General features: G+C 38.7%; 1 protein-coding gene across 1 annotated transcript; it reads left to right on the top strand.

Annotated features, from left to right (window-relative positions):
- The first annotated feature begins 5,482 nt into the window (after positions 1-5,482).
- On the top strand, positions 5,483-22,777 carry cplx2a (complexin 2a). The gene is made up of 4 exons (XM_088009821.1): positions 5,483-5,634; positions 6,667-6,752; positions 19,440-19,618; positions 20,992-22,777. The coding sequence occupies exons 2-4, from the start codon at positions 6,722-6,724 to the stop codon at positions 21,181-21,183; spliced, it is 402 nt and encodes a 133-aa protein (XP_087865947.1). The 5' UTR covers positions 5,483-5,634; positions 6,667-6,721; the 3' UTR covers positions 21,184-22,777.
- The last annotated feature ends 1,139 nt before the right edge of the window (positions 22,778-23,916 follow it).

The following is a 23,916-nucleotide window of genomic DNA, read 5'->3' as shown; positions in this document are numbered from 1 at the left end:
TTTGGGGGCTAAATGTAATGTGGTGCAAGATTTTTTTATTTTTTTTTTTACAAAAATCAATCAAAAGTTTTGGTAAAAATAAATTTCGATTATACAGTAAATCAACTTGCATGTAATTGTTTCTTTATGTTTTAGTCCAACACAGTCTCAGACAATCGATCCTAAAAACTATCCGTTGTGATCTCTAGCTGTAAATCCAGCTCCTGGAGGTTGAGCCGTGATGTTTTCTGTATAAACAAACACACCGATGAAATTCTGACCAATTACACGCTCACATACTCACACATGAGTATGTTCCTGCAGTGTTTTGATGCATAAAACAGAGAGAAGTAGGTTGCTGTCTACTTTTTGTTGCTAGTAGCAGCTAGCATCACAAACAGCACTGAGTGTCAGAGGAGGTCTGATGCTATCCACAGAGAGGTTTAAGCTGGGATTTTCTAACGATGTCGTGCTCAAGTAGAGAGTAAGTTTGAAAAACAGAGGAATCTGTTGTTGCGATGCTAACTGACCAGCGCTAATGAATTTAACTCTACATCTAATCTGAAATAACATGTTCGCAAATAACTATTGAACAGCATTATGCTCGACAATCATTTGATGAGACACAAACTGTTGTGTTGATAAAGTCCCTATAATCTTTTCTCCACATGGCAGCCATATTGGATACCAAACATGTAACTGCTAGCCGACCGCTAACTTTACACATCAGAATTATGACTTCCAGGGGGAAATTATGGTTTGAAACTTGACCCGATTTTCCAAGTCAAAAATACTAAAAACCGTCAGCTTGGATGTCGCATCGTTCCCAGATTGGAGCGCCAGCATTTGAGATAAATCCAACACACCACAAACTCCGCTTCAAGTTTGTTTCAACTGCAGTAGTTTTATTTACTATGATAAAATAAATTTCCCAAAATTCTTTCTAATCGTTTTCCTCTAAGCTTGACTCTCCAAATAATGAAATTTTTTGTGAAAAAATCGAAGTCAGCAAGGCAATCAGCTGTCCTGTCAGTTCACAAGCGCCGTGTAATGCTCTTCTGTCAACCAGTCAGTCATTTGGCATTTCAGTCAGCGTGTCTGTTGTCTGGATGAAGCTGTTATGTCTTTACGCATTGCAGCAGAGCACACCTCCCCACGTCTGGGGGCTTCAGCGGCTGATAGACATGCACACACAGAATTACATGCAACTCCTCCGCTTCTCCCCCACTCTCCATCCTCCCTCCAGCTCCTCCTTTCCCCTCCTTCAGTGTCTCCGGGGACCTCAGAGTGCAGCACAGATGATGGACAGCAGCCTAATATCCAAAGAAAACCCGCCCCTCCCGTCGGACTTAGGAGAATCGCTTCGGAGGCCACTGTGCCCTTCACAAAGAGGGATATGACCTACAACATCACAGAAGAAGATGCTGGCACCGGCACAAAGGACACTGCAGAGGAAACATTAATAATATAACCCCGATCTTTAAAATATGAGGGGCTTCCGCTTTAGAGGCATGTGGATTTATACAAGTAAAACAAGGTTGATTATACTTCTTTTTTTCTGTGGTTATTTTTTGCATTTTTACGCAAGAAGAAGCTAAAAAAAAAAAAAAAAAATCCTCACATAAATCAAACTGTCTCCTCATCACAGTGCAGATCATTACAGGAACCTTTCACAGCACACAGGAGGCGAGTTATGAATCCACAGAGCTATTTTGGGGATTTTAACTACATAGAGATTTGAAGAGGTCTGTGAGGAGATCAGGTGAGAGCAGCACTGTTGTTTCAGGATAGCTAGCGGTAGATCATCGAGAATTTCTATATTTATTCTGTTCTGTCAGGCTTTTATCCCCACACTTGCAACAAATGATAAAGCAAGTCCATTATGCCGGAAAATTACAACTTTCTCAGTGTGGTTTCAAGGGGTTTTCTAATAATAATAATAATAATAGCTAGCCAGCCCTGTGTGTGGTCGGTTAGTCAATGATGGGTTGTATGAGGCAGGAAACGACTAGCATTAATATTTAAAACACCTAATATGTGAAAATGAGCTCAAAATATGATTAAAAGGAGAAAAAGGTTTTATCTCTGGAGCTGGAAACTGAGCTCACTTGGATCGCACGCAGGTAAACATCAACGAATGTTTGTGCGTCTTCAGATTTTCAAAATAGAGTAATGAATTAAAAACAACACCAAAATTATTTTGTAATGTGTGCTGCTGTGTATACAGCAGTATTTCTTTCACTTCAGTTTGCATAAATGGAGAAAGTTAAAGTTAATTACTGAAATGTCAAAGGTAGTAGCGCTTAGAAGACACGAGAAAAGTTTTTTTTTATTAATAAATGGAACTAATTCTCCTACACTTGTACAACATACCTTATCCTTTCGCTTGACTTTATTTATTTTATTTCAAACATGACATCAGTATAAAATCAAACACATGAACAAGGAATGCAAAAGACATGTATTTTTGTGCTACAAAAATACATGCGTCCCCCTTAACATTTCCAGTTGTATTCTTGCATAAAGAACTCTGAAAAGCCAGATTCTTTAGCACACTGTAAAAATGATCAAGAATACGCCCTGAAGTTGGAATAATCAAACTTCCTCAACGACCCCACGTTAAACACCAAACGCCTCTCGTGTGTAAAACGCAGTGAAAGTTGCTCAAAGTAATATTTTTGCATAGAAGCAGTCATAAAAAGAAGCCACATGAACATTTTGTTTCTGCTGCACTAACACACTTTTTCTTCAACCAAGCTTAAAAATGATATGCTTGGATGTAGCGCTGCTTGATTAGCCAGCTTCTTTAGCGGTTTCCTTTTCTTTTTTTTGGCTTAATTTCTTGTGGACGGTGGAAGTGACTGTCTGCAGGACAACTGCCAAGTCTGCACAGTCTTTCCCCCAGGAGTGTGTGGGCCGTAACGTAAAGCTTCTGCATTAAGCATCTTTCTTTGTTGGCCCTTTGCAACATTTACACTTCAGCAGAAGTGAGCGATTCAGTTCGGGGGATTTCATTAGTGGCAAAGCACCTTAATGATCAAAAACAGCAGAAATAAACAATGTGCCTTTATGTGTCTTGTTTGGATCTGAGTTACTAAAATAAATAAACTTTACAATCACACTCACACAGTCATTGATGTGCATCAATACCTAATAATTTTTCTGATATTAGAGTTAAAAGGCAGATTCTGGAGATGTACTCTTCATAGCAAACTAATTATGTTTTTGACTGGTTAAGTTATTCTCTACAGATGTTTTTTTCTTCTTCTTCCATTTTGATGAGAAGTCCTAATCCATAAATCCGACTGTGTCCCCTAAGGATTTTTATCGATTCCCATCTACCTTTGCATTGTAGCGAGAGCTGCTCTAACCCTGCCAGGCTCAGCACTTCATGACTAATGAATCAGAGGATGCACAGATTGTTTCTGTATAGACGGGCTGTCTGACACCGTGTCTTACACATGTGGATGTAATCCACGATGTACAGAGATCTTAGGAGACTTGTTTCCCTCTCACCGTTCTATAACCTCAGTTATGCCTGTGAAACCTGAACAAATTTCTCTTTTTGCTGAAACAAAAGAGTGATAGGGACATGTTTTGAATATAGTTTTGTTGATTAGCGTGTAGTAAAACTCTTTCATCGTAATTGCTGATGAAGAATACGTTCTCATCGTTTTACCTGAATCTTTCTCATGCTGCCATTTTAATGCAACAATGTGCATTTGCTATATTTTGACTGTTCCAAATTTACAAAGGAAGGGTACCAGAAAGTCAGGGTCATAAAAAAAATCATATCTATGCCAATCATAATAATGACCCATTTAAAATGAAAAAAATAAAATAAAATAAAAATAAAAAAATGTGTAAAGAGTGTTATTAGATACAAGAAATACAAAAATAACAAAAAAAAAGGATGTAGCCTATTGATTATGCCCCAATCTCACATCTGTGTTTGGACACAGACTTGAAAAGGCATCAAGTGAAGCCGGGAAAAAGAAAAAGAGTGGAAGCAGCGGCAGGATGCAGCTGTGAACGCTGCTCAATACCGGCTGAGAGGGAGACGGAAATAATCTACTGCTGCAGACAAAAAAAATTAAAATAAAAAATTCTCAAAGCATCATTTTACATGCAGTTGTTCACAACTGAAGCAACACTAAACTTCTTCAAACAAATGAAAAACATGAAATATGATCATTAAAAAGCTGAGCTGATTCCATGTTCAGGCAGATACATTTTACATCTGGTTTACCTTAAACTGCTGAAGCCTGATAATCTAAAATATGTACTTTAATGTTTAATTTAATTTAATCTACTTTATTTGATTCACTCCATAATAAATATGAATAGCTCATATAGCAAGTAAGAGAAATCATGAATAAAAATGAAGAATAAATTTATAACATCTTGCCCCCTATTCTGGTTATATTAAGAGCTTCCTTGATAAGAAGAATGTGAGGGAGGCAGAATGAAACCTATGGACCACAAACTCCTTAAATAGCTTTTTAAAAAAGATATTTTGTCCAGAATTTTCAAGGTTGGTAAGATGGACCTTACACTTTAAACACGATAAAGTTATAAATTGATGTTAATCACCAATTTTACTGATTTAAACAGGCATTGGTATTGATCTGTAGCAGTTATATCATGTGTTTCACTGCATGGTGTTCACTTAGCAACCAATAAAAATGAGAGTTCGTTCTCATCCATAGATTTCCTGAGGATGAAATGAAAAAAAAAAAACAGTTAAAACTTTATCTTGAACACTAGCTGCAGGCAGAGGGAGATGTTTAACAGCTTTCTGGGCTCTTTCGTTGTCTTCTTCACCACGTGCCCAAATGTCACCATGAAAATGAGAAAAAAGGGGAACGACTTAAGCACTTACAACTCCAGATGAGTTCATTTTAGAGTTTAGAGTCAGAATCCAGGTCAGGCGACAAACACATTATTTGTCCTTGATGTCAGGGCAGCGATGAGTGTGTTTGGGGACAGGCGAGCAGGTGGACTCGTTATTCAGGTCAGTGAGGCTGCTGGGTGAAAGAAAGTGAAGTAAGAACCAGGCTGATCGAGTCCTTCTGATAGTCCGTCAGTTTATCCAATGCACGGTCTCAAATCCTGGCAGGGATAAAAGTACAACTGGTGGTAGTTAAGAGTGGAGCGATGCAAATGGCTTTCCACTGGCAAGACACAAGGAGACACAAGGTGTTTCTGAACAGCTAAGATCTGCACAAGGAGGACTAAACAAAAAAGATTTAAGTACGTTTATCGTACAAATCACATGCATTCACGAGTAAAACAGAGAACGCACCAAATTAAATGTTTCGTGCTCACTGTAGAAGTTGAACTACACTGAAGAGGTAGGGCATATCATCCGTGTAGATCCCCCTCCCCCTCCGTCTTTTTGTGCATGTTCTCCCCCTCGTCCTGCAGGAATAGACTCTCCCCATCCTCCTCTTTCTCCTCCTCCTCCTCCTCCGCTGCAGCCTTGACTCTGACACAGCCGGCATGACTGCAAACTGAGTGCTGCTTGCACAAAGAGGGGCACGTCGCTTCGCTTGAGACGCGTAAATCGCTCGTTTTGTTTCTTCCCGGCGAGGAGACGAAGGAAGACGGCTGATTCAAGGAGCGCCAAGGAAAGGGGGAGCATAGAAAAAGCAGGTAAATGATGCGGGGAGAATGTTGGATGACGGGACGGGACGGTGGCAGGTCTCTGCACCTCTCACCAGAGGATGCTTGTGCTCGCGTGCCCTTCTCTTTTACGTAACTTATGTTTTCCAGCGCTGGGTTTTGTCCGTCATACGCGGTAATAGCGGGAGGTGAAGTGAGAGCGGATGAGAACACTTAGTTACGACCGGACGGGTTTGAGCCAGGAGGAACTGGGGGTCCTGGTGCAGTGGGACGAAATCAGGAAACAATCGGAAGACGTTCCAACTGCTGCACAATGACTCTGATGCAGGAAGTTATGAACGCATCTGCCTGTGCTGCAGTGTCAAGGGTATGCAGGAGAATGCAGCAGGACTGCACAGATTACCTTTGAATTATACATAGAGAGAGAGTACACAAATCAGGAGTCAAGCTTTAATTAGATTGTTTAACCTCCGTGAAACTCAGTGTCATACAGCTAACGTGAGTTTTGAATCTCACAGGAATAAACTTCCATATTGTGAAAAAAATGATTACTAAAAATTTGGTTTCATAAAAAGTCTTACAACAACGTTAGGATGGTATAAGGGATGCTGAAGTGGAGGAGAATGAGAGTGTCCTAAACATTTCTGCAAAGCTTTTTCCCTTGTTGTGCAAAGTGAAGCTCCTTCAGGGTCCAGTGGATGCAGAACGCAGCCGCCTCTGGATGAGCGCGACCCTGCCTTTGTTTTCACCTTCCTTCCCTCGTTTCTGGTCGTCGTTTTTATGAGGATGAATTACTCTGAAGTCAGGCGGTGTCAGCATAAATCCTCTCAAGATGGAGTGAGGTTGTAAATCGAGGGCGCAGGTGCCTCGTCTAAACTCACCGCTGCTCCAGAAAGAGCCCGGGTTAGTCTAAAGTAAACACAATCTCGAGTCTGTGGATGGACATTTATAGCAATTCAGTAGTAAAACTGGGTTTTGGGTGCTTATGGTGTATATATTCTCTCTCTCTTTCTTTGATCCCCATCCCGTTTAAAACTCCTGTGTTTTGTCCCCTGGCTCCAGGTCTGTCCTTGATAACGTCGACGACTGAGGGAAGAGAACGCAGAACTGCCTCATCATGAATTTTGTAATGAAAGCTGCGCTGGGAGGTGAGTCGTCTGCCTTGGCGCGAGGTTGATTTAACAGCACTGCAGTGCTCAGGATTTAAAGGGACGCTGTCGAGCGGCGCTTGCTTTGTAGTTGTTGGTGGGACGTTGGGCTGTTTTTGCATCCTGCACCAAACTAAAGACCTCACTCTCTCTCACACACGCACACAGAGTAACTTATGTGGAAAGAAAAGTCAAAGTCCTTGAAAGCAAGCGATAAAGACAGGAGAGAATTAGAGCAAAAAAAAAAAATGAGTTTTTGTCCTTTACATCCTTCAAGCTCTATCCTCTTGGATAATATTTGCCTCTAATTAGTCCTAATAATAGCTCTGCAACTGAACCACCTTGTCAGCTTTAGCTCCAAGGCAAAGATCAGGAAAGTGGCACCGGCCGTTTTAATGCAGGGATCTCTCCCATTCGGCTCAGTCGTGCGTGCCGTCGAGCCGCCGCTCTCCAGGTTGCAGCAGTTAGCCAGCTACGGTTGAACGGCAGGGGCTGACGTGTAGCCCCCTCTTCTACCCCCCCACCCACTCCGTCATCTCATTGGGATGCAGGAGAGGCAGCCGCTGCCTCACTCTGCATAAGCCGCTGCGTGCCCTGCAGCCGCACTGTGAATTCTTAAATCAACTGCATTGAGTTGGAGGCAGGTTTTAAGTCCGAGCTGCAGATGCCAGATTTCGAGAGAGTGGGTGGGTTCAGTGCCTCACGTCTGCTGCAAAGGGGCGCTTGTGCCTGTCTTTGTGAGCGGGTCGGCTCCAGTGGGTGGGGGAAACTTTAGAAAGTCGTAGAGTTTGATGTGCAACACCAATTCTCTGTGGGATGAAGCTTTTTTTTCTCTCTTTCAACCTACAGTTCCTTTCCAATTTAGATTGATTGACCTTATGTAGCGGAATGTCAACAAAACGACCGACTCAGCATAAAGGTCGGACTATAAATCCTTATGAGAGGGTAGAGGTGGTCTGATAATGAAGCAAACCAATCAGTCAGATAATCAATCCAGGGATCTATTGATCTGCTGCTCAGAGTCTGTCAGTACATGTTAGTTAAGATCCACACAGCATCAATGGTCATTGCTTATCAGGGCATTTTTCAGCTCTAATTTCATTTCATTACACTCACATATTTCACTGTTTTTGCCGTCAGATATTTAACAGAGGTAAAATATTGCAATATATTTGCTTGATAACATTCTTTTAACTTATTTAAAAGTGAATCAGGACAAAATTGAGCTCTGAACATTTCAAAATGACCAGTTACTGTGATTTTACTTTAGGATAAGCACTTTAAAGCTGGACCAGTTCAGTTTATCTAAACATCTGAAATAAAAGTTTTTGTTAACTTGATTTTTTTTAACCTGCTGGGTCGGGCGAGAAAGCCATTATAACTGCTTGCAGTTCTAGTTTAAATTGTGATTTTAGTTTTAATTCAACAATAATGTAGACACGTCTGCACATGCAATAGACGTGCAATGTTTGTTGAAACAAACGTGTTTCCAAGTTTAATTAAAGTTCTTTTATTAACTGCTAGACACATTCGATACTTTGTTAAGTATCTGGACTCCAATCATTCACCCAAAATAAAAAAAAAACAAAAACAAACTTCATTTTGAGTTGGCAACAATAACACAAAGTTGTGTTTTCAGACTAAAACACAAAACATTCATATTAATTTTTCAAGCAACATAAGTTAGATTTTTTGAGCTAATTAAGAGACCAGAATCGAATATTTACTAGATTAATGAATGTGTTTCAGTTCGGTCTCCACCAGTATCACACATTGCTGTTGGGTTCTGGTGTTGACCTTCATAGTACCTCATTAAGCAGAACGAGGTCCGCTTCTGGGGAGTCCAACAGAAACCAGAATGCAATCGGCTGTCACGCATAATGAGCTACGCACATTTTTTCTTCTTTTAAAGTTAGCTGTACATCACAAAGAAAGTCTAAAAGATTGTTTGAAATTTAGAATTTCATAGACATCGTCAGGATAATCATAGAAACCATAGAGAAAAAACAACAACAATGAAATCAGTTGCTGTGACAGTCATTTTCACACATTGTATGAAATTGTGTTTTCCTCTTCACACTTTAGTGAAGCTGAACCTCCATTAGCATTTATGGTGTAAACAAAACACGTGCACCTGATGTTTATATATATATTGCAATTATTTGCCATTGTGATATTAGTGGTTTTCATGCACACACACACACACATAAATATATATATATATATATATATATATATATGCAAATGTAACCATCCATCCATCTCACATATTTCTGTTGACGGATGCAAGGAGGCTGGAGATTATATCCCAGCATGCATCAGGGGAGATGCAGAGAGCTTCATGTCTCCAGTCCACAAGGCTAAGACAGAAAGCCATTCACACACACCAGCAGTTACAGTTCAAATAAAACATGCTTCCTTTAATTCACATCATTTTACAATTTTAAATGAACTTGGGGTTCTCGCAATCTCTACGTGTTCGATTTTGCTCTTACATAAGACTGCTGGACGCAATAATTTGGATGGTATATTTCAAGTGGAAGGAATTCACACTGTGCACCAAAATTACATTTACCCAAGGTTATGGTCAAAAATGGTGCATCATTTTTTCCACCAAAAGAATTTGTAAAACAGCAAGCTGACTAATCCAACAGAAATGTCGAACTGAATTTTCATACTTAACCAGTATTTTTACCAAGCCAGTTTTAATTTAACATATTAAAACTGTTGTAACTACAGTTTTTTGTAAACTACTCTACATGTTTTAGTTGTTTTAGTTTCTTATATTAAAAGTAGATTTTTTTGAGCATTTAAATCAGGAAGAAGACTCATTTATCAGGTAGTGGAATAAGCTGGCCAAACTTGACGTTTCTCCACAGCGACAGCGTCAATTGATAACGGCACAAACATAAAACGGAGTAGACTGAAAATCCCTTTTGAAATAACAGTAACACAGACATTTTGTGGTAGGTGCAAAGATGTATTTGTCAAGGTCAAAACATGGATTGCCTTGTTTAGTTTTAGGGACTTGAAAGTCTTAAAAAAATCTACTGGTTTTCAGGATGATGACGATGGAGCAAAACAACGATTTATTCAACCGCGAGAGTTGAGTTGAACTGTTTTTTCATTCTCTCTTCTTTCTGTCGGACTCTGTTTAGACATCATACTTGGTTTGGGTCAGGAAAATGTTGCTTCGCCAAACTAACTGGACAGTTTATACCTCATCACAATGATATTTGCTGAGACGGTGGTTTGAAATTTTATGTCTGCCCGATAACCTTGAAAGATGGGAAATAAAATAAACCAGGCTGCATTTTACAGTCTACATTTTCCAAGTTGTAGAAGTCAGATTTTCAGCTGCAAACTTCCCGGGTCAGTTTTTTTTTTTTTTTTTGCCTATTTAGTTTCAACTGTGTTTTCCAAAGCTGCGGCACTGTGAGGATGAGTCTTCGTGACTGCGAGAATGCTTCCAGTGCATTAAGTAATCCTCTAAGGCGGCTCTAGTTACAGATACGGAGAGGAAGACGGAGCATAGTTGAACTGAAATGACTCAGCAGGGTTATAATTTGATACTCGCCTGGCTTGCTTGGCTCTGCCATGAGCAACCACAGCTGAAAACTGTATGTCACCTGATGCCCAAAACAGTCAAGAGCTGCAAACCTGTCACTATAAAGAGAGACTAATGACGCAACACCTTTTGGACAGGAGAAAAATCCCACTTTGTGTTCGACCGCTAGCCAAAAAGCTAGAGCTTAAGCTAAGATTAACCATTACGGACACAGCAATGAAGCTTCCCAAAAACCTTATTTTCCCCAGACGTTTAATTCATGAGTCTCCTCTAAATGAACGTACCAAACCACTGGAACACATTTTAATTAGTGATGGGTCATTGTTTGTTTGAAAGGAATTAAACAGGCTGGCAAACAGCTTCTGCTGAGGAACTTAAAGCCACAGTTAAATATTTGTTCCCGCTGCAGAGTGCTCAAGAACTGACCCAGCACTTCCAATACTCAGAAAATCTGAAGTTATGTCGTGTTCCCTTTACCTTAGAAGTTGGAATTTGGGGCTGGGAATGACTTCACAGGTTTTCCCGTTAATGTAGTTGGAGAAATCAGGATTCCACCAAGTAGCTATTATGCGTAGCATGACTTACAAACATTGTTTTAAACTCTACTTTGCACATCCAAACACCACTAAGTGTGTCCTTCAAAATAGACATGTTTCCTTCACAGCTTACAACTGTTGATGGGAGAAGCGGCCATATTGGATTGTTTGATTCTCTGATTTTCCGAGTGGGAAATCCAAAGGGGGGTTTTCCATTTGGTTTTACCAACCCACTGTGACAGATTGGATCATTGTTATAAAAGACATTTTAATGAGCGCCAACGTTCAAATTCAATTTAAAACACTACTCTGTTAATCCCAGAGGCAAATGACATGAGTTCAGTCAAACTACAAAGGCCTCAAGCAGCAATATGACTGCCTTAGGGAAAATGGCACCCAACTCTTAGCCATTTGTAGAGAGTAAGGAATGAAGTGGAAGGAAACCGATACGTTAATTTCAAGCAGATAAAAATCTAAAAAGCGTGATGTGCAAATGGGATCAGTCCCCTTTCCTCTGACAACCCCAAATTAAATTCTGTTCAACAGATTGGCTTCAGAAATTTAATAAATTTAATAAACAGAGTTGCCATTTCTGTAAATGAATGGCCGAGGGTAAAGTTTGAAGAAGCTTAAAGATGAATTGACTTCTCAAATAATTTCCCAATACTTGAAGATCTCACAGAAAATGGCCTGTCCTAAACTGACAGGCCAGGGAAGGAGAGCTTTAATAAGAGAAAATGCCTCCAGAAAAGTCAATACTCTGCAGAACACCAAGAAAAATGAAACATGCTGAGAGGCTTTACAGTGATTCTGTTCTCGCACTAGCCCACCACAATTATTTTGTTTTAAACCATATTGGCTCATCACAGTCTTTCTTATGGACATAATTTACATTAATCGTAAAATGTCTTCTTCTTCTATTGCTATTTCGGAGCAATTATTACCAGCTATTATTTATTTGGTCCTAAATTCTAACGTATGTGGATCCAGTTTTACACTCTTCACTACCAAAGAGGGAATCACATGTAAGTGAAGCCATTTCAGGGGAAATGAAACAAGAGACACCTTGAGAGACTCCTTCCTCCCCGATTCCCTGAAAGTGGAGATAATTTCGTTAAATGGCTCTGTAACACGATTGGCTGATGGATCGGATCTTCAGTACATGACAGGCAAACCTACACACACACACACGCACACACCCACACACACACACACACACACACACACACACACACACACACACACACACACACACAAAGATTCTCTGTTACGTCGGCAAAAACAAAATTATGCGTTTAAAGTGTCTTTAATCTCCTTATTGAGTTTCTTTTGTTTTGATTTGATTTTGAAGATATTTTTGTACTGAACAAAAAAGCTTTTCTCATGACAATTGATCCTTACAAAAGAAATGATGGTTTCATTTATATAATCAATATCCTAATAGCAGGAGAATGGAGGTAAGGCACGCAGATCTAAAGAGAAATTTATGACAAATTTAACGTTAAAATGCATTTACTTTTGTCTTGTGAGAAATGAATGAGGTGAATATAATAAATTATATTAATTGATAATCACTGTTTATCATCTATCATGTGTAAGTTAGGTAATCTAGATAACTTGTCCTTTATCAGGCCACTCCTTTTTTAATTTTGACCAAAACTATAATGTTCAGACTTTGATGAAAATGAATGAATATTAGTTAAGACCAAACAACTTTAGTCCAGATGAGGCCTTTCGCTGTAATAAATCCTGCTGGACAATAAATTGTCTCAGAACTTATTGCAATAAATGATAATCCTGTCATTTTGAGATCAGTTTCAACTAATATTTCAACTAATATTATATAAAAATGGCACAATAACGTGAGAACACCAACTCAAAGATAAAAAAAAAAATAATAATAATTTCAAAGAAACATTTAACACTGAAAGTGGAAAACATTTAAAAATATCCAAAATAAACAAATAAAACAACAATTAAATTGAATTTTAAAAAGTCATTAACAGCCAGGCAAAAGAGACAGGAAGTGCAGGCTAACTACTTCCTACGGGGGATGAAATGTTTGTTTCTCAAAATGGAGACTTCAATGATACTAAAGGCGAGCCTCTCTTTAACGACTGTTGCCCGAATGGAAATCATTTAAATCCATCATGAGATTAATTGATTTATTGCTTCTTGTGACAGACCTACTTCCAACAGCATAGAGAAAAAAAACAATAAGTTTTTTTTTTAGCTAACCTGTGAAGTAATTACATCAGTTCACATTTAGTCTCTTAAAATCGGCTTTAAGAGATGAGCGTCTTGTGTTCACATCATCATAACGTGATAAAGAGTTTGGATAAACGGTTCTCTCCGAGCAGAAGTTCGTTGTTTTGTAACTTTGGTCAAATCTAAGTTAAGGGGAAGTTAAAGGCAATAAAAACTTGCAGTAAAAAAAAAAGAAAGATTAGTTTGATAAAACAAGGAAACAATGAAAAGTAAAAAAGTGAACAAATATTTTTACCCACAGATAATTGCATTGTCATCTTCATGCCGAGACTTTTTTATGTTTAGAAATAATTTACACAAAACCTGATTGTGTAGCAGCTTTGGTGAAACTTTTTATGGTTCATCTGAAGAAAATATCGCAAAAACAAGCTGTTCAAATGAATAAGTCGGTAGAAAGCGATTTTATTTACGACATATCTTCAATACCATCAAAATAAATCAAAACCAAGTGTTACAGAGCAGAGAATCTGACAGATGTGTCTTCCTTGAATGAAGTTGTTGCCTATTAGAGTTGAATTTAGTGAATTTCTTGCATAAAACTTCCTTAAATGTGTTTACAAAAATGCCATGCAGACAGACAAGCCATTAAGCTGTGCATATGACACCAGGATTTAGTGCAAAACAACCACGGCACCGATTGTTATTCTGCTTCTGGGAGGAAACTAAAATGAATCCAAAGCATAAAAATGCTGAGGAAAAAGTGCTGCTGCTCTTCTTTGTTACCGCCACATTTCTGCCGTCGTTAATACCCGCGGACCCGGTCCGTCCAACCAGGCGCTGGATTTAAAGAGCCTTCCTCTGAGAAGAGGGCAGATTAAGGAGCTGTTTATCTGATGCTGCTAAAAGTTCAAGCACTGGGAAAGTTGGCTGAGGTTAGCGATCTTTCCCACTTTCCCTGGAGGCTTTGGATTTAACAAAGACTTAGCAAAGAGGCAATTTAGCAGAGAGGATTTAAGAAATGACACCCTTTGTCTCGCTGCTGAGTTCAAGTATTATTGAAATGAATCGTGGTGCAATTAGGCCAAAACAGCTATCTGGACACTCGGGTTTAGCCCATAATGATGACTTAATTTTAATGGCGCTGGTGTGAGGCATCTCCACGTATGTTCAGTGCAGTTTGTATAAAACTGGCACCAAGAGAGGCTGAAATTAAATGTTTTTTTTTCTGTTAAAACCTTTGTTAGTTTTTGTATTCTCTGTGTTTTTGGCAACAATGTGCACATGCAGGACATCTAATCTGAACACATAACCTCCTATGCAGATTTTATGCAAATGTGAAATAGTTGAAAAGCATATATTTGGAGTATTAACGAAAAACAATAATCAGGTTTGAACAGATTATCTTAATCTGCTGAATTTGAGCATTTTGTTCACTTAGACTAAATTAGCTTCACTTAGGGTTACGTGTATGGATCCTAATCTGCATATTCAAGGTTAAAAACATTATGTGGAGATTAATTTGAGTTTCAAAGACTGTTCATTTCAATATCTGCAGAAAAAAAGAGGCATGCTGGGTAATATAGTACTCCGTTTCTCTGCTAGCACCACTTGAAACGTTTCATGTTTTCCTATGAATGCATTATTTGCTGCGACTTTAACCCACTTCAGGTTATACAGTCATTCTCTCCTGCATGAATGCAGAGTGAATGTATGCAAAAGCTGTCAAGAGGCACACTGCAACAGGTTTAAGAGCACATATAGAATATGTAAATACAGCCAGTGACTGAGACTCACACCAGATACTCTATATTCAGTTTATGCGTTTGCATTTTGCTCTTCACGAGAATTTACACGATATGTTCATTTAAACACGCGGGGCAAGAAAAGCTAAACCCCACCAGAGCTTATGGATATAAGCCAGAAATGAAAGTAAACAATTTATGTGCACACACGTCTCCTTCGCTCCGTTTACATCTTTTCCTTCCCATAGCAGAAGTGTCAAATCTGTGGTAATCTCTCCTCCAGCAGGAAAATCTGTGACCTCATTGAATTTTTACCCCTCGTTGTCAAAATACTTCAGTCTATTGTTGTTCTCCATTTAAAGTACAAAGCTATTTACTGGCCTCCTTTGGCAAAGATGTGGAAAAAGGCTCAGAATAAATGTGGCGTTTTTTATTTTAACATAATCTTACATTGAAAATTTCAGAAAATGTTTGTTATCTGATTGTTGGTTTATAAAGCACTAAATGATCTCAGGCCAAAATGCATTTCTGAGTTAGACAACATTTAGTTATAAGCTCTTCAAATCCCTGCAAACCTGATGTGTGCAGGAAACGTTTAAAACATTTCTGTTTACAGACTTTTTAGATCAAAGAATCTCACTACTGAACTGTCTGATCACTGATGAGTGACTGAAAAATGAGATTATTGAAATTCAAATGAAAAATTAGCTTTAGATTTAAATTAATTTTCTTTTTACGCAATATTTTTCTGTGCTTGTCACATTAATTTGTCCTTTTCAACAAAGCTTAATTTTTTTTTATTATTATTTTATTGTATTTCCATTGATGTCATATAAAGTACCTATGCATTCATGGTGTAAACATCCCTTCTTGAAAGTAAGTGTTTTTAACAAACTCACCAGGGGAACAATTATTGGTACTGCTGTTACTTTGTGAGACTTTCTTTGACCAACAAAAAAAACAAAACAAAAAAAAACAGCAATTAGTCTTCAACCATAACCTTTCACAAACTTCTAACACACAGTGACACCTCTTTGAATGTCCACCATCCCAAAGGGTTTATACTGGATTCAGGTCCAGTATATTCACAGAAGCAAGTTGGATTAAGTTTTCAAGAGGTGGTTTTAGACTCAAGTTTGTGCCTTACCAGAGGCATGAAACTCTGAAAAACTCTAAATTTAGTAAGGTTCTCTCCATTTTTCTGAGATGTTTGGTCCATGCTAGCTTTGCTCCTCTTTATCTGATGAAGCACCCATAATTCACTTTATTTTTCTTGTGACATTTTAAAACTTTGATGAAAATTTGCAAGACAATTGGAGAAACGCTTTGCTGGTAGAACCCAAAACGGTACTGACATCAGACTTAAACAAAAAGACACTCTATAGTTGGTATAGTTAGCTTTTCGTTTTTAAAAAACCTTTGTTATCCTTACTGTGTGCTTGGAATATGAGTATGGGTTCTTGACTAGAAATGTGTGTCTGTGTCACATCTTATTTATATCCCAGGGAAACAGAAACTCATTAGAAGATCCTAGGAAGTCTAGTCAATTAAATAATGAATATATATATATTAAAAAAGATGTCACATTCCCTTTAAATGGACCGTTAAGGCAATGGTCTCTAAATATATTTATTTAGGTATTTAGTCATTTTATTTCCATCTACTGGTTTTCGAGGAGCGAATGCCAAAGTCTCTTCTTCCTTCTGCAACTTAAGAAGTTTGATTTATGGAGAAATCGATGCTCCTCGTTATGGCTGGAGGCTTTTCTGAGGGTCGGAGCTGATCTACAGCGTCTGTAAAAAGGAGCAAGTGGACTTCAGCTGCAGGCACTAATTTCAAGGTGGCACTTTTATACAGGGTTAAGCCCAGGTATTTGAGCACTAAGCTACAGCTGCGTAGCACTACAACATTGTTCTCCGTTTCCTGGTAGAAAAGGAATCTCAATAGTGTTTTTTGTTCTGTTTTTGCCATAAAAAGCTACTTAATAGAACTATTTGAAGGACGGCCCATTCAAGTAGTTGTCTGATTTATTAGGCTTATTAGGATGCTTTGCCTCTCTCTCCCTCAACATGCTGAAGTCTGATTTTATTATGCTGAATGAGTCGAAACTCCAACGGTACCGCGGGCAGCTGCAGACTTCTCGGCTGTTTATTTTTTCCCCTCAAATGCCTCTTCCCTTCCTCTCCTCCTCCTCTTCTCTCCATCTCGTTCCAGTCGTCCCCTCTCTGCTTGTGTTGTTTTCTTCCTCGTCATCTTCCTCGGCCGTCACACGCTCACCAGTCTCTGTGTGGCCGCTCATAAACTGAAGGGTAATCCTGCTGACTGGAGCAGCTCAGCTAATTGGACGATAAAGCCTCAAAGAGATAGCCCGCTTCCCCGTTTTGTTTCCCAAAATTAGTCTGTTGGTAACACAACATTGAAATTATCTTGTTCCTTTCCCCCCCGCCTCATTTCTTCTGTTCATTTGTCTACTCTGGTCTTCAACTAAATTTCTCCCACCACTGGCATTTCTGTTCATTGTGTTTACAAAGATGCCTTTAGACAGACTTATTTTTATTTTTACGTTCAGCAGATTTCCAGTGATGGAAATGGATAGTTCAGACAGGCAGGAAAACTAGTTCTCTCTTTTTATACGACTATCTCCCCCTTTTTACAGCAATATATTTGCTCAAATGAAGGGACTTCCATTTCAAATAATACTGAGGAAGAATTCGAAAGGGCATTAGATCTTCCTTGGTTTGTCGCACGACATAAATCTTTCTAAACGTCAGATTTGGACGAATCATTTTGCTTCAAGCAGCTATAAATATTCCTGAGTTCTCTTCTAGGAAATGAGCTTCTTTAAACTTTTATGTAAGTGCGACTGAGGTTGAGGCGTTCGAGAAGAGACGGAGAAAAATTCATGCTCTTCACTTGGTTAATAATTAAAATAGTTAATTATTTTGTCAATGTCTAAAAAAAAATCCCCAAAAATGATTTTTTTCCTGTATTTGTAGAATAAAATATCAGCTTTGTTACGAAAAGTCTAGTAGGCTTGACCTTCTCGGTTCAGTTTACCCTGGATGAAAACAGGTTGAAAAATAAATGATTACCTCTACTGCGTAAAACAAAATATAAAGAAATTAAACAAAGCAGGTGATTCGTGGATTTTTCTCTTTACCATTTTAGGTAACTTTAGTTTTTGTATTCTTTGCCATTAGAATAAAGAACAAAGCTCCTAAAGCCCTCTACGTGACCAAAGCTTTCTGTTAGGTTCATTCGTTCACCGTTTTTTGTTTTTAGGTCTTCTGCCTACAGATGTTCTTCTCCCTAGAAATACTCCAGTTCTCCAGATCCACTCCAGGTAAACGAAAGCTTCTCAAAGCCCAGAAGGGATATATTGTCCTTTCCCCAGGTTCTGGATCTGCCTGGTGGTCTGCTCCCGTTGGGATGTGCCTGAGTCAACCAGGAGTTATTTTGTTTACCTGAAATGACTTCTTTCATGGTAGAGAATCAGCGGCCCTGTCAGGGAAGGCTCGTCTCGGCCGGGTTAATCTGGGATCTGAAGCATTGGGTCAAAATCCATATCTCACGATCATAGGAGAGGGTTGGATTTGGGACAAACCAGTTGGTGTTTTTTGGTACAGACAGAGCAGAGGCCACATAACATATCCTACCATCACTCACAGGCAACTGACTCCTTACATCTACGTCAATTAATCAGCGAGGCGCCGTGACAGACGTCGGAAATGAGGGACGGGAGTAGTGAACCGAGCGACCGTGATTGTTTTCCCAAGTTGTTTTTACCATTACAGTCATGGGTTCTACTTGTTCAAGTCGAGTTAATTTGTCTGTGACAGTAGACCTCACTGCTCAGCTGTAAATGAAGACAAAGAGAGATTGTGTCTTGTAATATTGTCCATAAACTAAACACCTTCAAGCTAAGGATTAGCTCAGCCACTAAACCCACTGTAGAAGATAGTCTCAATGTCATGCAAGCAGACACAGCTGCTTGCATGACATTGAGGTTGCTTTTTATTTAAGCAACCTCAATACTCTATTCCTGAAGGACGCCCCAATACATCACGCTAATGGATATGGTGGAAAGTCTTCTCTAGATTCACAAGCTGCATGTGGCCTGAACAAACAAACCCATGAAATTCTCAGAAATTCCCTGAGAATAACAATCTGCATGAGGAAAAAAACTAAGCTACAGGATTGAAGGCTCAATCACCAGCAAGCCTCCCTCCAGTTGCCATTTGCAATGATCATCTAATAGCTATTAGTCTTTTCCTCCCCTGAGGCCATTTTGCCAGAGAGAACCTATCAGAAGCCAAAGTCTCGCACAACAGATGCTCCAAAAGTTTCTATCGAGGCAGAACTGGAGGAAAAATGAAATTCATGCTCACTTTATCAAAACAGCTTGTTCAAATGTCATGACGTCCATAAAATCTTTACCTGGAATACTCTGTGTGTGCAATCTGTTCTGTCAAAAATCTTTTACTTTTCTGTCTCATCCTGTGTCTGCCTCCGTTTAATTCACTCCATCCCACAGTCTAGCTTGAATTTTCCGACACTCCGGTCTCAGAGACCAGCTGGAGCTGTTACTGTACCTGATGTCTCTCTTTTACGCTGCCGTCTTTTTGTTTCTCAGGAGGCCCCCCTGATGTGGGCAAGATGCTGGGCGGGGAGGAGAAGGAGGAGGACCCCGATGCAGCAAAGAAAGAGGAGGAGCGACAGGAAGCGCTGAGGCAGCAGGAGGAGGAGAGGAAGGCCAAATACGCCAAGATGGAGGCTGAGAGGGAACAGATGAGGCAAGGCATCAGGGATAAGGTATGATGTAAACCACATCTGCCGTCTGAATGTAGCGAGTCATTAACCAAAGGGAAAGAACAGGAAATGGAAATAGATTACCATTATTAGGAAAACAAAGAATGCCAATTTCCCAGAGAAGTTTTTAATTAACACGCTAGCTCATTAAGGGGAAAGTCAATCATTTTAAACAAAAATGACTTGATAGAACAGCTCCTGAAAAGTGTAACAATCCAAAAATAATGCACGACGTGATCATTTGTGTTTCTCCTTAAAGCTAAATTTTGACCTGCTTTATTGAAGTTTGCTATTTTTAGTGGCAGCCTTTTTTTCCTCTTCTTTTTGACTTATTTTTAACTTGCTGTTTAAAATACACCAGACATGGATCAGGAAGCTGTGCAGAACAAAAAGAGACATAAGGGCGAGAAAAAGGACTGGGATTTATCAGATAGAGAGCTGAGGAGCAAATACAACTAAATCAGAAGATGATGCACATTTTCTGATTGTTAATGTTTATGTGGCTTACAGCAGAGTATCTCCTTAAAAATGTTCCACCCAAATCAGAACTGGCCTTAAAGTGAGACAAAGTGGATTTGTGTTGATTAGTTTCCTAAAAATAATTCCCTTTTAAAGCTTCTTTTGCCCAAACCGAGAAATAATAGCAAAAACAGACATCAGGTGACTGGATAAACAAATCCTCACTCTCAAAAGACTATTCAGTAGTTTTTCTGCAGGTACTAAAACAATTGCATCAACTCTGGTCATTTGTCATTTTGATAGTTTTAAACTTCACTTTCTCAGGTAAGATAAGGAGGTTTTTTCTTACTAGAAACTTTGTACTGACTAATTCATGTCGATTTTTGGCAATAATACCGAACATAGTTAAAAATTGATGATTCAAATTTCCTACAGTCTACTTCTTGCCCATTATAAGAAAGCTATGTGACTTCAAAAAATTATAATCTACCAGCATAAAGTGTTTTATTGCTATTTCATTTGGATCAGGTGTCCATTTCTCATATTCTGTAAGAGTTAATTGTCCCAAAAAGGGTTCAATACCTTGAACAATGCTTTGGTGTGTAATATTAAATCTACATTAGTTTATAGTCAATTGTGTAATTCATTGAGATTCAAGCATTTTTGTGATTATCGTCGTATAATTTGCCCGGGAATTTATATATAGGGTACGGTGGTAAAGTTTAAGGGTACCAACTGGTTCATTGAACAAAATAGAATCTTATTTTTGAGGCGAAATGGCAACGTCAGGGTCCAAAATGGGGGTGCACATTGAATAAGGATCCAATGTGTCACATAGCTACTCAATCCTCTTCTCTTTTTTATATGTATTTCGTCTTTGCATTACTCACCACTCTTGTTCTGTGTTTTAATGCCAGTACGGGTTGAAGAAGAAAGAGGAGGCCGAGGCTGAGGCAGCGGCTGCTGCGGAGGAGCCCGCAGCCGGCAGCTTGACCCGACCCAAGAAAGCCGTGCCGGCCGGTTGTGGGGATGAGGAGGAAGAAGAAAGCATCATGGACACAGTGATGAAATACCTGCCAGGCCCTCTGCAAGACATGCTAAAGAAGTAGCTTAGCCAGCTAACTAAAGCTAACACTGTCTGGCTGAATTTGCAGGCTACATTCACAAGGTTGGCTTGAATCGGGTTTTTATTGTCAACGTAGATCCAACATAGAAATTAGAGGAGTGTTTCGGTGTCAAATCACAATTTTGTAGTAGGGAAACTTCTCAGATGTGAACAAACAGACGACACCGACTCTACAACCGGGTTAATGTTAGCTGGATTGATGTTAGCTTCAGCCATGTTAGATTTCAAAGCTAACAACACGTGGAGGGCTAAAGTCACATTTCAGATGCGTTACCCTTCTAGTTTGAGACATTTTGAACTTTTTGTTTTCTCCTCTGCGTTAGCTGCAGTATGGAAAAATATATCTGTCCACCACCTTCACTCAGTTTGTACATAAAAAAAAAAATAAAAAAATGTAACGCATACCATCAAGGTGGGCAAAACAATCATATATATCACATATAAAAGAATACACGAGTGGCTATTTAAAAGAAGAAAAAAAAAGAAAAGATGTATCTGGATAAGCCATATTTTAAGAACAATTTAAAGACTACTGTTGTGTGTTCCTAAAGTTTATGTTACGTGTGTTCTGTCTGATATTTATGTAAAACCTTTTGCACACAGTGTTACACGTAATCTGTAAAACCTTTTCGTCTGTCTTCCAGACACTCCCTCAAAGCGCAACGCGCTCATATTGTACGGTGTTCAGAAATGTTTCTACTTCCTTGCTCAGTGTCATGTCCTGCATGCCATTTGTCTGGAGAGTTTGTTGTGTCGGTATGTATTAAAATCCACCTGATTGCTGTCCATCTTATTTCTTATCATGCAAAAAATATCGAGGCAATAACTTAAGTTTGACTGTGTTTACTTCCATGTTGATATAACCGTTAATAAAAATAATAATAATTATAACAACAACTATAATAATAATATCAGTAGTTTAAAAAAAAGCAGTTAGATATGTATGTATTCAGGAAAAATAATTTTGATTTGCTTGGTGTCTCTCTTTTTATTAGTTTGTTTGTTTTTGTTGTCATTTTGAGGAAGAATGACTGCTGTAGCTGTTTTACACAACAGCCAAAACCTTAAGCTATCAGCCATAAGACCAGAAATTACAGTATCTATACTGCTACAGTCAGGATCAATGGGAAGGAATACATGACATGTGAATGAGATGAGGGTTTTTTCTTCTTCTTTGTTTTAGAAATTATATCAAAGAGACCAAGTCTTGTTGGAGAGAGGCCACTTTCCTTCAATACACAATCACAGCCTGCTGATTTTGTTTTACAGAAAATAACAGAAATAAGTGTTTTGAAGGGTTCAGTGTTACTGTTCTGGATGGAGGTTATGCAGAATGACAAGAGCAATAAAGGATTAAATATATGTTTCTGCCTGAGATTCAATAAAGACTTCAAATCCTGCTCACAGACACGAGAAATGTGTTTTTTTTTTCTGTGATCAGACTTAAAAAACAGCGGAAGGAAATCTGTAAAGTTATTTTTTTGTGTCTTAATGATGTTTTATGGCCTTTTTGGATTTGAATTAGCTTTCTACATTTTTGGCCACATCTGCTCCCATTAAATGTAAACAAAACGTCAGCAGCTTGATTCATTGTCATATTTTATTTATTTATTTGACTACCAGCAATGGGATTATTTTCTTTTTCTTTAAATTTTCCATAAAATAGAAAGGAATTAATTGGACACTTCCTGCCAAAAGCAGAAGAAAAAAAATCAAGAAAAGAGATTTCTGTGCGCTAGTTGTTTAATAAAACTAGCCATTTTTCAGAGGTGGATATTAATTTACGGTACTTGAAATATTTTTGGAAGGGCTCTGGGAGGTTCAATAAAGACTTAAAATCCTGCGCACAGAGTAGGAGTAGTTTTACTGAACTGTACTTTTTACTTTTATTTCGGTCATATAATGGAGCACAGCAACTCGAGTCTTCAATTCTTGAATCTTCAGCTACCTGCGAGTAACTTTACTGAATGGACATGTTACAGACAAAACATACATGTTTTTTTTTTGTTTGTTTGTTTTTTGTCATTTTCTATCTGAAGTGGCTGTTATTCTGTAATAATGATATAGTCGACGGCAAAACTTCAACCTCGAACATTTTTCATATTTTAACCATTCATGAACTGTTCTTGTGGGGTTTTTTTTGCTAACAAACCTAAATGGGGAAATATGCTAACGCTCTCTGAAATCATTGTCGTTGCAAAGCCGGTAATAGACGTATTAAAACCTCACCTGGAAAAGCTGACTTCACGTGGGAGAGTTTGAGAAGGACCTAGCTGCAGCAAACAAAAAGGGGCGGAGACGAACCACTGTCAGTCTCATACCTTATTTGGAAATGGGACCATTGCACTCCGGAAGTGAAGGGGGGGCTGTTTCCTGTATTATCCGCGGCCTCCCGTTTTTATTTTCTTTTGAAATATGTGATAAGGATTTTCACTCTCAGAATGTATTTGAATTTCAATCTTTTATTTACTTAAGCAGAGCTCACAGTTTTTTAACAAAATCCGTAGCTTTCGGTGTACTTCTAAATCTGCTCCTTAGTCGCATCTTTTCGGGCCTACTACTGCCTCTAGTGGCCTGGCGGTGGTAACACAACTAACATAATCACGTTCCTAAATCAGAATACCACAACGTCTTTATTTACTATTAATTTCGGCATTACTGGCACCGTAAAAGATAAATTACCTCATAAAACACCATATTTTTTTCATTTTCTTAA

Source organism: Poecilia mexicana, unplaced genomic scaffold (assembly GCF_051168715.1).
Source record: "Poecilia mexicana isolate PSO_F unplaced genomic scaffold, ASM5116871v1 scaffold_2, whole genome shotgun sequence".
Lineage (NCBI taxonomy): Eukaryota > Metazoa > Chordata > Actinopteri > Cyprinodontiformes > Poeciliidae > Poecilia > Poecilia mexicana.
This window is presented reverse-complemented; position numbering and strand designations above follow the sequence as displayed.